The sequence below is a fragment of the Erithacus rubecula genome (genome assembly GCF_903797595.1).
Source record: "Erithacus rubecula genome assembly, chromosome: 11".
Taxonomy (NCBI): Eukaryota; Metazoa; Chordata; class Aves; order Passeriformes; family Muscicapidae; genus Erithacus; species Erithacus rubecula.
In genome coordinates, this window is record NC_136663.1 from 8,527,641 (window position 1) to 8,540,558 (window position 12,918).

At 62.7% G+C, this 12,918-nt stretch overlaps 1 protein-coding gene across 1 annotated transcript; it reads left to right on the top strand.

The window, feature by feature from the left end:
* The first annotated feature begins 2,054 nt into the window (after window positions 1-2,054).
* SLC12A9 (solute carrier family 12 member 9) lies at window positions 2,055-12,216 on the top strand. The gene is made up of 13 exons (XM_079314765.1): window positions 2,055-2,320; window positions 4,337-4,471; window positions 4,620-4,757; window positions 4,985-5,284; window positions 5,503-5,610; window positions 5,717-5,828; window positions 5,924-6,081; window positions 6,347-6,429; window positions 6,750-6,874; window positions 8,192-8,384; window positions 8,549-8,723; window positions 9,458-9,604; window positions 10,063-12,216. The coding sequence occupies exons 1-13, from the start codon at window positions 2,134-2,136 to the stop codon at window positions 10,896-10,898; spliced, it is 2,697 nt and encodes an 898-aa protein (XP_079170891.1). The 5' UTR covers window positions 2,055-2,133; the 3' UTR covers window positions 10,899-12,216.
* The last annotated feature ends 702 nt before the right edge of the window (window positions 12,217-12,918 follow it).

Below are 12,918 nucleotides of genomic sequence, written 5' to 3' on the forward strand. Positions count from 1 at the left end.
ATCAGACGGGCGCTGCGCTCCGGCGCTGCCCGCGGCCCTTGATCATTTTCACGCCAAGCCCCGGCCGCGCCACCCTCCCTCCTGCGGGCCCCGGGCGGGTGGGAACGCACCGGCGGCTGCGGGCGCGGGGGGCCCGGGCTGGGCGTGGGAGCCCGGCCGGCGCTTTCAAAGGCGGGCAGCGCGCCGGGAGCGGCCGAGCGGACAAGGCGGGGGAAGGGGAGGCGGGGGTGTCCGAGCCGGGGGGTCCCCGCTCTCCGTGCCAGCCCAACCCTGGCCGAGCGGGTCGCCCCGCACAAGGGCACTGCATCCCCGCGCTGAGCAGCGGCTGCCCCCGGGGATACCCCTCCGCTGCCCCCCGCCGCAGTACTGCTGTCCTGCCTGGGGTGCAGCAGGAGGACGTGCCCCGGCGAGGGCAGGTGTCACCGGCTGTCCTTCTTGTTTGTTCTTTTCTTCAGCAGCGAGCCCGCGTTGGGAGCAGTTTTGGCCCCAGGGATGGGGGACTACACTCATCAGCCCAGCTGGACAGTCCGCTCCGTGCCTGCCGCTCGACTGCTCATTGGCACCGCATTTTGGGATGCCACCGTCCTGCCCCCATTGCCACCCTGCTGCGCCCACGAGCTCAACCTCAGCTCCTTTGGTGAAAGAGTGCAGCTGCATCTCCATCACCTCATCCGGGTGCGGCAATGCCCGTTCCCCCACCTCTTTAAAAGGGACTGGGCTTTCAAGATCCCATGTCGATTTGTGGGGTGCCCATCTTTGCTAGAGGGAGGAAGAGATGGGTGCCCGTGTCCAGACCTCTGTCCTTGCTAGGGATATGGAGTGTCTGTGTCCTCATGTCCACCGGGAAACAGGGGGTGCCCGTGCTCAAATCTCTGAACTCAGTAGGGGGTACCCACGCCCCGCTCTCCGTCCCCATTAAGTGCAGCAGGTGCCCGTGTGGCCATCCCCATTTCGAGTCCGGGGGGTGCTCGTCCCCATTAGGGGCAGGAGCGGCTCCGTGCCCGCGCTCCCCCCGGTCCTCTCGGCCGTGATGGTGCCAGCGGGGCGCGGACAATGCCGCTTCAGTGGCACATCAAAGGCGCGGGCTGCCCGCGGCTGGCACGGCGACAGGCCCGCCGCAGATGAAAGCCCCGGCCCCGCGGGCTCCCACCTCGGCCGCGGGGGCACGCTGTGCCTCCGCCCCAGGGAAAACCGCGGGGCCGAGCGGGGGGGACACAGCACCAGGCACACAGGGGAGCCCGGTCCCGCTGCCCCCGCACGGATCCCCCCACCAGTGACACATGGGGGTCCAGTCGCTCTGCTGACCGCAACTGGCGCCCACGCGGGTGCTTGAGGCCGGAGTGGTGTTCGCCCCCGGCCGCACCGTGCCCCCCGCTCCCGGTGCCGGTGCCAACCCCATTAACCTAATTGGCGAGGCGCTCGGCCGCCCCGGGCGGCGGCGGCAGTGGGACCCCGGGGCCCGGGCAGATCCCAGACCTGACGGGCAGGGGGGGACGGTGCCCCTGAGGACCCGATTGTCCGGTAATTGGCGCGGGCAGCCGAGCCCGGCCGGCAGCTCCGCGGGGCGGGGATGCGGGCACGGGCGGGAGCTGTACCGGAGTTCCCGGGGGTGCCCGACTGTTGGCCACCTGGGGGTAGGGGACAGGGGGCGCGTGGCGATGCAGGGGCGTGTTTTGGGGTACGGGGAGGAGTGGAGAGAGTTCGGAGACCGCGAGTGGGGGGGACAGTGCCGGGTACCAGACTGGGGAGACCCCGGAAGGGCGGAGGGTTGGAGGTGTGGACTGATTCGGGCGGGGAAGTCATTGTGGGGTGCTGGGGTGGGGCTTGGGGGGCGGTGGAGGGGACCAATATGGGAGAGCATTTTGGGACAGAGGCCGTGACAAGGGCGGGGGTCTGTGGGCGGGGCCTCGATGGTGGGCACGACGGGGCGGGGCCTATCAATGGGGCGGGGCTTATCGGAGGGGCGCGGTCACGGGGCGTGACCCAAGTGGAGGGTCGTGGGCGGGATCGTGTGTGGGGCGGGGCCCGGCGGGTCGGGACCGGGTCGGCGGGCGGGGCCGCCGGGGCCGGGGCCGGGAGCGGCCGCGGGCGATTTTCGGGGCCGGCGGGGCCCGAGCCGAGCCGGGCCGGGCCATGGCGAGCTCAGAGCGGAGCGCGCTGCTCACGTACCGCCTGTGCGGCGGCTCGGCCGAGGAGGAGCGGGGCCGGGAGCGCGGCCGGGCCGCCGCCGCCGCCGCCCCCCGCAAGCTGCCCACATTCCTGGGCGTTGTGGTACCCACGCTGCTCTCCATGTTCAGCGTCGTTCTCTTCCTGCGCCTCGGTGAGTGCCGCCGCCCCCGGGGCGCCCCCTGCTCCCGGCCGCGGCCCGGGGCCCCCCGAGAGTCACCAGCTCTACCTGGTGCCCCCAGCCCGGCCCCCGTCTAATCCCGGGGCCTCCGCCTCTGGAGCCCCGAGCCACCCAGTCTGGGTCACCGGTGCCCTCCCAGTGCCCTCTCCTGAGCCTGCGTCTCTGCTGCAGTGCTAGTGTTCCACTCCAGTGCGTACCCCAGTGCTCACAGTCTGGGGCCCCGTGCCCTTCCCCTTCCTGCTCAGTTCCACCCTGGGCGGGGGCCCCAGTGCTGTGTGCCCCCACCTGACCCCACTAGGCTGGGGGCTCGGGTCTCAGGACCCAGAGACAGGAACCTGCAGGACAGAAACGCAGTTACGACCTTTGGGACCCCCGTAAGGGTCCCTAGTTCAAAACCCTGGTGTTCCTGGAGTAGGACCTCTGTGTCTTCCCAGTGCCTTCCCTAAACGGGATTCTAGTGCCCCCATGTGCACCTGTCCCCTAGTGTTGGAACTCCGCTGCTTCCCAGGCATCCTCCAGTGCCAGGCTCCATCACCCCAGTTCTCTCCAGCACCCCAGCCAGCGTCCCAAGGGCAGAACCCTGGTGTCCCCCAGCAGACGGAACTCAGCTGTCCCTCTATATGTGTGCAAAGGACACGTATTGTTTCCCAGTCTGCCCCCACTTTGGGTTATGAGTCTGTTACTGTGACCCCCGGGAGAGGTAGGGGGCAGGATGGGCATGGACCAGGGCAGCTGGCAGCCTTTGGGGAAGCCCTGAACGGGGTAAGTGCCCCAACATGGCCCGGGGCAGGCGGGGGCGGGCAATGTTTGCCCCGGTCCGGGAACGGGAAAAGCTTTTCCTCTTTCGCTTTCCGCCCACGGAAAGCCCAGGGCGGGAGTTGGCTGCATGCCCGGGGTGCCTCGCTGGCCCATGGAGGTGGTCCTGGGACATTCCCCTGTCATCATTCGCTCCTTTCCCACAGCCCTGCTTGGGGTCTTTACACAGGCTCGGACTCTCCCAGCCCCACAGCCGGCACCGGCGTCTCCCTGGCAGACCTGGCCCCCCTGCCCGGGGCTGTTATCCCGGGACCACGGAGCAGTAGGGGAGGAGTCGGGTGGAGGGAAAGGAACGCTGCCAAGAAGAGGAACTTTCCCACTCTGAGGGGCCAAGGCTCTCTCTGTCCGCTCTCCCCTTGCCTCACACTCCACACGTCCCCCAGATCTCCTGGGTTAGCAGCCCCTCCTACTTATGCTTTTTGGGCATCCCTTTATTTCCACCAACACCCCCACCCATCCTGCGGGTCTCTGGGTACCACAGCGGGTGCCCCCAAACCCAGTCTGTCGCCTCAAGGGCTCCTTGCGGTGCCGGTGCCCCGGTCACCCCTCCTTGCCTCTCCCGCGGGCACATCCGTGGCCTGGCTTGTGGCTGAGATAGGGCATCGCCCACAGCCGCGGGCATCCCCTTCCTGCCCGCAGTGTCGCCAGCCGGGACCGCTCCCTTCAGTCCGGGCAGGGCGGGGGGGCTCTGGGCTCCCTTTCTTCGGGAACACCCATCCACCCTCCCCGGGAGCGGTTCCGTGGCTGGCAGGGACATCCGGACTGCTTCTGCTTCCTGCTGTGTTGTAGGGCAGCCACGGGATCCCTGTGGGGAGCTCCTGACTCCACACTCTGGGGAGCAAGAGAGGCAGCAGGGCACGGGGGTCCCGGCAGCAGAGCCCCTTCCCTGTTTGTTTGGTTTTTGCGCACACCTGGGTCAGACATGGGTGGAAGATGGAGATAACCCTGAGGGAGGGGGACACTTGTGTGTGCTGCTGTGGATGGGGGGTGGGAGCATCCTCACCCTGGAATGGAGGGGCTGGCAGGTCCTGGGGGAAGCTGTGGGCACAGGGATGGGAGTGGCTGTGTGCCTTAGTGGGGTGAGGTCTGTGTGGTGGCAGTGCCCAGGGGCTCTGTCCTGCAAGTTGTCCATGCTCAGCTGATGGGCATACTGGCCTCTCCCATCCTTGGCAGGGTTCGTGGTGGGTCATGCTGGGTTGTACCAGGCCCTGGCCATGTTTGCAGTGGCATATTTCATCATTGGCATGACGGTGCTGTCTGTGTGTGCCATTGCCACCAACGGCGCACTGGATGCTGGAGGAGCCTATTGTATCCTTTGCTGTGGGTGACAAAACTGTGGCTACCTAGTGGCCTTGGGGTGCCATGCTGAGGCTGGGGCCCTCTTGGCCTGGAAGAGATGGGTGGGAGCATCTGATGGTGGTTCATGCTGCTGACATCTTCCCTTGACTCAAGCAAGATATGATCAGCCGTGCCTTGGGCCCAGAGTTTGGGGGCAGCATCGGGATCATGTTTTTTCTGGCCAATGTGTGTGGCAGTGCCCTCTATGTGCTGGGGCTGGTGGAGGCAGTGGTGGACAGCTTTGGGATCCCTCCTGGTGAGTACCGCCCTGCCTGGTGGCATGGGACAGCAGGTGTCCCTTAACTGAGCAGCCCTAGTGCTGTGCCAGGCATGCCAAGCACCATGCCAGCAGAGCCAGCCATGGCTCACCCAGCCCTCTGGCCAGCCAGTTGGTGCCCATCATGCCTGACACGATGCTGGTAGCTCTCAGCTCCCAGTGATGCCTCCTCCATGCCTTGCTGATCCTGACTTGTCTCTGCCTAGGGCAAGAAACAGGCTCAGGAGTCCACGTCCTGCCCCAGAGCTACTGGTACGAGCTGCTCTACGGCACCCTGCTGCTGGCACTGTGCCTCCTCGTGTGCCTCGTGGGTGCCTCCATCTACGCCAAGGCCACCTTCCTCATCTTCCTCATCGTCGCAGCTGTCCTGGGCACCATCCTTGTCAGCTTCTTCGCCACACGGCCCCTGAAGGTGCCCATCCACCTGCCCAATGTCAGTGACAATGAGACCGATAACGGCGTCTTCACCGGCTTCTCCCTCGAAACCCTGCGACACAACCTGGGCGGTGAGGAGAGGCTTCCCCCACCCTGTGCTCACCATGCCCCTGGCACTGCCACATCACATGGGGCTTGCTGGAGGGTGGGGACAGCTTGTGGGCACAGAGCAGGTGCTGTGGGGTGGTTTCTCCTGTGGTTTGTGTGTGGAGACATGGATGAGAGGGCCTGTGGTGGGGCTGTGCCACCCTGGACATTCCATGACAGCCCCTGCCTGCGTGTCCTGCAGGTCACTATGATGTGGACTACACCACCGGGCAGATGATGAGCTTCAGCTCCGTGTTTGCAGTGATGTTCAATGGCTGCACAGGCATCATGGCAGGCTCCAACATGTCAGGTATGGACACCCTGGCAGGGTGGCACTGGGAACAGGAGCTGAGGCTGGGACAGATCAGGGGTGTGCTGTGCCTGTGGGCACTAATGCTGCCTGCATCTGCCCACAGGAGACCTGAAGCGCCCAAGCTACTCCATCCCACGGGGCACCATCTCTGCTGTGCTCTTCACCTACCTCGTCTACAACCTGCTGGCTTTCCTCATGTGTGCCACCTGCAACAGGTATGGCCACCTATCTGCATGCCAGGGTGTGCCTGGTGCTAGGGTGTGCTGGTCTGGGCTGAGACAGATGCCAGTGTGTCTGTGTCTCTCTCCAGGATCCTCCTGCAGAAAGACTATGGCTTCTTGCGTGATATCAGTATCTTCCCACCTCTGGTCACTGTGGGCATCTATGCTGCCACTCTCTCCGCAGCCATGAGCAACCTCATTGGGGCATCCCGCATCCTGTATGCTCTGGCCCGGGATGATCTCTTTGGTGAGTGCCCAGAGTGCATGGGCACTCGTTGGAGCCCACTCAGCAGGTTGTCCCTGCTGGGGATCAGCCCTGACACCAGAAAACTCCCTTCTTGGTGTGGAGGTGATAGTTTGTGGGTGGGTGTGTGCCCATTTGGGTCACCTGCATGCCCTGGAATTTGCCCCCGCCCCAGCACTCAGGGTGGGGATGGGACTCCTGGCTGATGGTTGAACCTGTGGCTGCCTGCTGGGGTGTCCCAGCCCAACCTCCCTGCTCTGCCTTGCAGGCCGGGCACTGGCGCTGGCCAAGAAGACATCTGCCAGTGGGAACCCAGTGATGGCAGTGATCCTCTCCTGGCTGATGGTGCAGGTGAGTTTGTCAGCGATGCTTCTTTCCAGGCCTCACTGGGTGAAGGTTGGCTGTCCCCTGGGCTGGGTGTTGTGGAGCCTAGCACATCCTCCTACCCCTCAGGATTCTTCCCCCAGTTCCCCTGCCCTGGGTGTCCTGCTGCAGTTGTGCTCTTCCCTCCCTGAGGTGGGAGGTATCCCATAAATTAAATTACAAAAAGGGAAAAGGACTCCTTTCTGTATGCTTACCCATCATATCCCTAGGACACACCCCAAGTGGATGGGGATGGCTTGGCCTGACGTGCCATCCCAGGGTATGCATTCAGCCTGTGCTCTCTGCAGGTTGTGCTCTTTTCTGGGAAGCTCAACACCATTGCAAGTGTCGTGACAATCTTCTTCCTCCTGGTTTATGCCACTGTCAACCTGGCCTGCCTGGCACTGGAATGGGCCTCGGCCCCTAACTTCAGGTACCCACTGGCACAGGGGAGAAGAGAGGCTGTGCTGAGATGCTTGGCAAATACCCATCCCTCCATTCTGTCTGTGATTCCCCTGACATCCCTGTGCCTGAGATTTATGATGAGATAGTGGTGAGAGATGCTGAACACCCCTCTCCTGGCCATTAGAGGGGCAGAGGCACCCCTATCCCTGGGGAGGGAGAAGGGGACAGGTCCTGGAATGGCACTGGCTTGGCTCGGTTCTCATGCACTGGCACTGCTTTGCTGAGTGGGTACAGATAAATCCAACACCACTGGGTACCACCCACCCCCTCCCCTTAGGCTTTCCAGAGGTAATTTATAGCCTGTGCCCGGCCGGCATCCCCCGGGCAGTTTGCCAAGCAGTGATGGAGCCCACTTTCCATTAGCACTAATTAAACTAACAGAGAAGGGGGAGGGAGGAAGGGGAATTCTGGGTGGAAGGAGGAGAAAATATCTTCCAGGAAGAAGGACTATGTGTGGCAGACAGCCTGAGTCTGGGGTGCAGGGTACTCTGGTGTGAGGCTGAGCTGGTGCCGCTGCCCAAATCTGAGGTGCAGGGAATAGCCGGGGGGAGCCTGATCTCCCTGCTGGGAGATGCCCACTGCCCTCAGTGCAGGATGCTGAGTCCACAGCAGGGAGAGTCCCCCAGGTGGGCAGAGGTGTTGCACGAGTAGGGCTGGGCAGCACTGCCTGGGAATCTCCATTCACAAGGCAGAGATGATGCCTGTGCCAGGCTGTAGCTTGGTAGCATCCACCCTGCCCAGCTGCTTCCTTGGCTTGGCACAGAGTGGGGCAGGATCAGTGCCTGGGAGGAGCCTGCTGGGATGGGTAGCAACACACCCCTTGCCCACCCCACATCTGCTGCCTCCTCCCTCCCCTCACTGAGGTCTCCATCAAGCACAGCGGAAAAGGATTTTAATTACCTTTCAGGAAAAACAGCAATTAGAGAAAATAACAGCTTCTCGACTCCCTGCCTCTGCCTCCCTGTGCGAGAATGAGCGGGCACCATGGCTGCCAGCACTGCCATGCACTGCCAATGCTACCTGGGTGTGCCAGGGCAATGCCAGCCCCATGGCCATCATTGCCCTGTCTGCCCAGGGCTGGCAGCAACAGGCTGCTCAGTGCCCTGGGAGATAGAATCTCCTCTCCATAACTTCTCCTTCAGTGCATGGGGTGCCCAACGTGCCCTGGGCTGGCACAGCGGAATCACTGGGGGTGGGTGATGTGGGCCTTTGGCACAGCACCCCTTGCTGTGCCCTACAGGCAGCATGGGCGCCACTGACAGCAGGTGTCTCCTCCTTGCTGCAGGCCCACTTTCCAGTACTTCACGTGGCACACGTGCCTGCTGGGCATCGCAGGCTGCTGCGTCATGATGTTCCTCATCAGCCCCGTGTCGGCCTCGGCGAGCCTGGGCTTCCTCCTCCTCCTCCTCCTTGCCCTTCACTACCTCTCACCCAGCAGCACCTGGGGCTACATCAGCCAGGCCCTCATCTTTCATCAGGTAAGCTCTGTCCTCTTGTTGTCTCCTTACAAGGTGAAAACCTGGTGTCCCCGTGGCAGCTCAGCTGTGTCCTGGGCAGCATGTCCTCAGGACTGGCATCCCCAGGGGCTGGTTTGGTGAAACGAGAAGGGTTCCTCACCTGTTTCTCTGTCTCCATGCTCCAGGTGCGGAAGTACCTGCTCATGCTGGATGTGCGGAAGGACCACGTCAAGTTCTGGCGCCCGCAGATGCTGCTGATGGTGCAGAACCCGCGAGGCAGCGCCCGCCTCATCGACTTTGTCAATGACCTCAAGAAGAGCGGCCTCTACGTCCTGGGCCATGTGGAGCTGCAGGACTTGGGTGAGGAGCTGCACTGTCTCCTGTGCCTCTGCACTTTGCTGTGGTGCCAGGCTGCTCCCAGGCTTCTTGTGTTGACAACTGCTGCACAGTTGATGGCTGGGGAATGTCAGTGTTCTGAGCACATGTGGCACATTGGACTTGGCTGCTGTAGGGGACATCAGTGAGTTGTATTTGTCCCATGCCTCCTGTTCACACACACTTATCCAGTGTGTGCACAGGGGTCCATCCCTACATGTGCACACGAGGCTCCTGAGTGTGTCAGTGTTGGCATGCACGTGGGGCATGTGCTGGCCAGGTTAGCACCTGCACACACCCAGCATACACATGGGCACACACTTGGCACAGCCTTGCACACGTGTGCCTGTGTCTATCCTCACCCCTTGCCTGCAGATGTGTGTCCAGGTGCCTTGGGGGTGTTTGCACCCTCTGGTGTGTTGGTTTGCACACACGTGCGCTCCCTGGCACACATCATGGCTGATGTACAGGCTCTGTTCCCCCTTCCCTGCTGTTGCTGTGGTGACTAATGGCCTGAAACTGGGGAGTGGGGATGGGGCTGCTATTTTTTTTAATACATTTATGTATAATTTTATATTTCTCTCTGTGAGCACTTGCATCCCCCTCTCCATCTCATGGGTGCTGGGGTAGGCACAGGGTTTTACAGTAGGGATGGAGACCAGGGTTAGCCCCACTATGGGATATCTGTCCCACTGATGCTGGTTTTGCCCCCCACCCAGACATGCTGCCCTCGGACCCACTGCAGCCCCAGCAGGACTCGTGGCTGAGCTTGGTGGACAAACTGAATGTCAAAGCCTTTGTCAGCCTCACCCTTGCACCCTCAGTGCGGCACGGCGTCCGGCAGCTCCTCTTCACCTCTGGCCTTGGTAAGTGGTGCCTGATCCGAACATAGGCGAGGGTCCATCCTGCTGCCCCTGTGGGCTGAGAAGTGCCAAGGGGTTTGGAGGCAGCTGGGTGGTCGAGGCCAGAGCCAAATTTGCTCTTGGGGGCGTCTGGGGTGAGCAGTGCTATAGGCAAGTTGGGGTTTGGAAGCATCACTGTTGGGAGTGTTGCGGTGCTTGAAGACACCTGGATGAAATATTGCCAGGGGGTTTGGAAGCACCCTGTATGGGCAGTCCCAAAGCTAAGTGGGAGAGGTATTGGGTGGGCAGTGCAAAAATAGAGTCAGGTCTTGGAGATACCTAGGTGTGATCCTGAGGGGTCTGAAATCGGCAGGGTGGGCAATGCCAAAGTCAAGCTGTGGCTTGTTGACACCTGCAGTGCCAGGAGGGCTGGTGGAGCCCTCTGCCTCTGCTTAGCTGGGCTGCCACCATCTCTCTGGCAGGCGGGATGCGCCCCAACACTCTGGTGCTGGGCTTCTACGACGATGAGGCACCGCAGGATGGTCTAGCCCGGCACCCTGCCTTCACCAGCGCCCGTGAGGAGGTGCCCCTGGGCTTCCCCCCGCTGCGGGCACCCGCCAGCCCCAAACTGCTGTCTGCCCGGGAGTACGTGGGCATTGTGGCCGACGCCCTGAAGATGCTGCGCAACGTCCTGCTGGCCCGGCAGCTGGAGAGCCTGGACAAGGCCTGGGAGCTGCGGCGGGCCGCCAGCCCCCCGCCCACCATCCACGTCTGGCCCGTCAACCTGCTGCGGCCCGACAGCGCCCGCTACGCCGACACCTGCAGCCTGTTCCTGCTGCAGATGGCCTGCGTCCTCAACATGGCGCGGGCCTGGCGCCGCGCCCGCCTGCGCCTCTTCCTCTGCGTGGAGGCGGGCACCATGCCCCACGCCCAGGAGGAGAAGCTGCGCCAGCTGCTCAAGGACCTGCGCATCCAGGCCCAGATCCAGCTGGTGCCCTGGGATGCCATCACCCACCTGCACTGGCAAACCTGCCAGAGGCCTCCGGGAGGGCCGGCGGAGGAGGAGGAAGAGGAGGAAGGGGTTGTGAACTTCCCGACCAACACCACCCAAGTGTCAGATGAGTACGTGCGTGCTGCCAACAAACTGGTCCTGGAGCAGAGCCCCGCGCCGACCGTGCGCTTCCTGTACTTGCCGCGGCCGCCGGCCGACACCAGCCTCTACCCGCTGTACCTGCACCAGCTGGAGCTGCTCACCCGCGGGCTGGGCCCCACCGTGCTGGTGCACGGGGTGAGTGCTGTCACCAGCACCCAGCTCTAGGTGACCCCCAGCTCCCCCCCTGGCTCCCTGCACACTCCTTTGCCCAGTGCCTTCAGCAGCCTGAGCCTGAGGATGGTCCCAGTGTCTCCATACTGGTGGGCAAAGAGGGTGGTCCACAGAGAGAGGTGGGTGCAGGTAGGGGGTTTGGTTTTTGGGGATGTCTCCTGCAGAGGGTTAAAGCTGCCTTGGCAGGATCCCAGCACAGCTCTGGGGCTGGACGGGCAGCATGGTGCATTCACGGTGCCTTTTCTTTGGGATAGGGCATAGCAGGGTCCTGGGGGGGCAAGCACTGGGTGCCCCAGTTGGCTGCTGGGAGCCCCTTAGTTGCACCCTGCAAACCCCTCTGTCCTTCCTCCCCTGCCGCAGCCCCCATCCTCTCCTCCGGCAGCTCCTCCGGGCACCCAGCCAGCAGCGGGGATTGATTAAAGGCAGCCTCGACCTTGGTGCCCCAGCTCCCCGCCATCCTCCTGCCTTTCATTAGGAAAAATTAAATGGGAAAGGCTGGGGGAGGGGAGCTTGGAGGCCTGGGTTCCCTGTGTGAGGCTGGGTGGGTGGGGGAAGCAGCCGGGTGCTGGCCCTAATGGCTGCAGTGTATGGCACCCTGGATCTTGCTCAGTCCCCCCAGTGCTGTTGGATGGGGGCCAGCCAGATGCTTTCATCTGTGGTCCCCTATTCCGATGGGTGCTGACCCCTGGTCCTGGCAGGAAATGGGGAAATGATTTGTGGGATCCATACCCACACACCTGGGTCTCCTGACCTGTTTCTTGGGGCATTGTTATTTCCCCACACACATCATAACCTGCAGGGGGGAAGCTGGCCTTGCCCCCTGCCCTCTCTTATTGATTAGAGGAGGGCAGGAAATTGCCTGGGTGCTGGACGATAAATCCACTGGGTGCCTGGCGGGTGGGCAGTGTGCCCAGTGCTGCCTGATGGATTGCTTCCTATTAGCCCCAGCACAGGGGGCTGCTCCTGGCCAGGCTGGGCTCCAGGAGGGAGCCTGCTCTCAACCAAACTTGGCGCTGCTGGCTGGCAGCTCAGGTCAGCCAGAGGGCTGGAAAAGTCCAGCTGGTTGGGTGCAGGTGGGGGGAAAATGGTGGAGACCCACATTTTGCAGTGTGCCCTGGCTGGGGAGGAGGGGGCTGGGGCTGGCTTTGCTCCCTGCAGCAGGAGCTGGGTGCCCTGGGATGTGCACTGTGCATCCCGTGGGATTTATTTACAAACAGTTGGAAGCTGGCACAGGGCAGCCTGGCACCAGCAGGACCCGGAGGCCTATAATGTTAATTATCACCACGTAATTAAAAGCCCATAAAAAGCCTCACACTTCATTAAATTAAATCTTCCCCTCACTGTGCCCATGGGCTCCAGCAGAGTTAACCTTGGCCATGCCAGGCACCAGCACCTCTACAGATGGGGACCCGGGGCTGGGGGTATATGGGGCCCCAGGTTCAAGACCCTGCAGCCCCCCACAGCATTGCAAGGGGTTGCAGCATTGCACATGCCTGGGCACCCTGCAACACCATTCATGTCACGCCTGGGCCACATGGGCCTGGGCACAGTCAGGGCTGCTGTCCCAGTCAGATGTGGACACATGCCCATGGCACAGCTGCAGACACTTCATCATGGCATGGGCAGGAGCTGACACGGGCACACACATGCCCAGCCAGGTGAGTACAGGCACAGCCAGGTGTCTACACGTACAACAGATGTGTGCAGGCATGGCCAGATGTGTACATGCACAACAGGTGAGTACACACACAGCCAGGTGTGTACCTGCCCAGCCAGGTGTGCACACACAGAGCCAGGTGTGCACACGCCCAGCCAGGTGTGTACCTGCTCAGCCAGGTGTGCACACGCACAGCCACGTGTGCACACACACAGCCAGGTGTGTACCTGCCCAGCCAGGTGTGCACACACACAGCCAGGTGTGCACACACACAGCCAGGTGTGTACCTGCCCAGCCAGGTGTGCACACACACAGCCAGGTGTGTACCTGCCCAGCCAGGTGTGTACCTGCCCAGCC

What these genes read in the sequence shown, in the direction of transcription:
- SLC12A9 (XM_079314765.1), top strand. Translation starts at nt 2,134, where the DNA reads ATGGCGAGCTCAGAGCGGAGCGCGCTGCTCACGTACCGCCTGTGCGGC. An exon ending in CAGCTTTGGGATCCCTCCTG is followed by an intron (nt 4,758 to 4,984) that starts GTGAGTACCGCC and finishes GTCTCTGCCTAG; the next exon opens with GGCAAGAAACAGGCTCAGGA. An exon ending in GCCTCGGCCCCTAACTTCAG is followed by an intron (nt 6,875 to 8,191) that starts GTACCCACTGGC and finishes TCCTTGCTGCAG; the next exon opens with GCCCACTTTCCAGTACTTCA.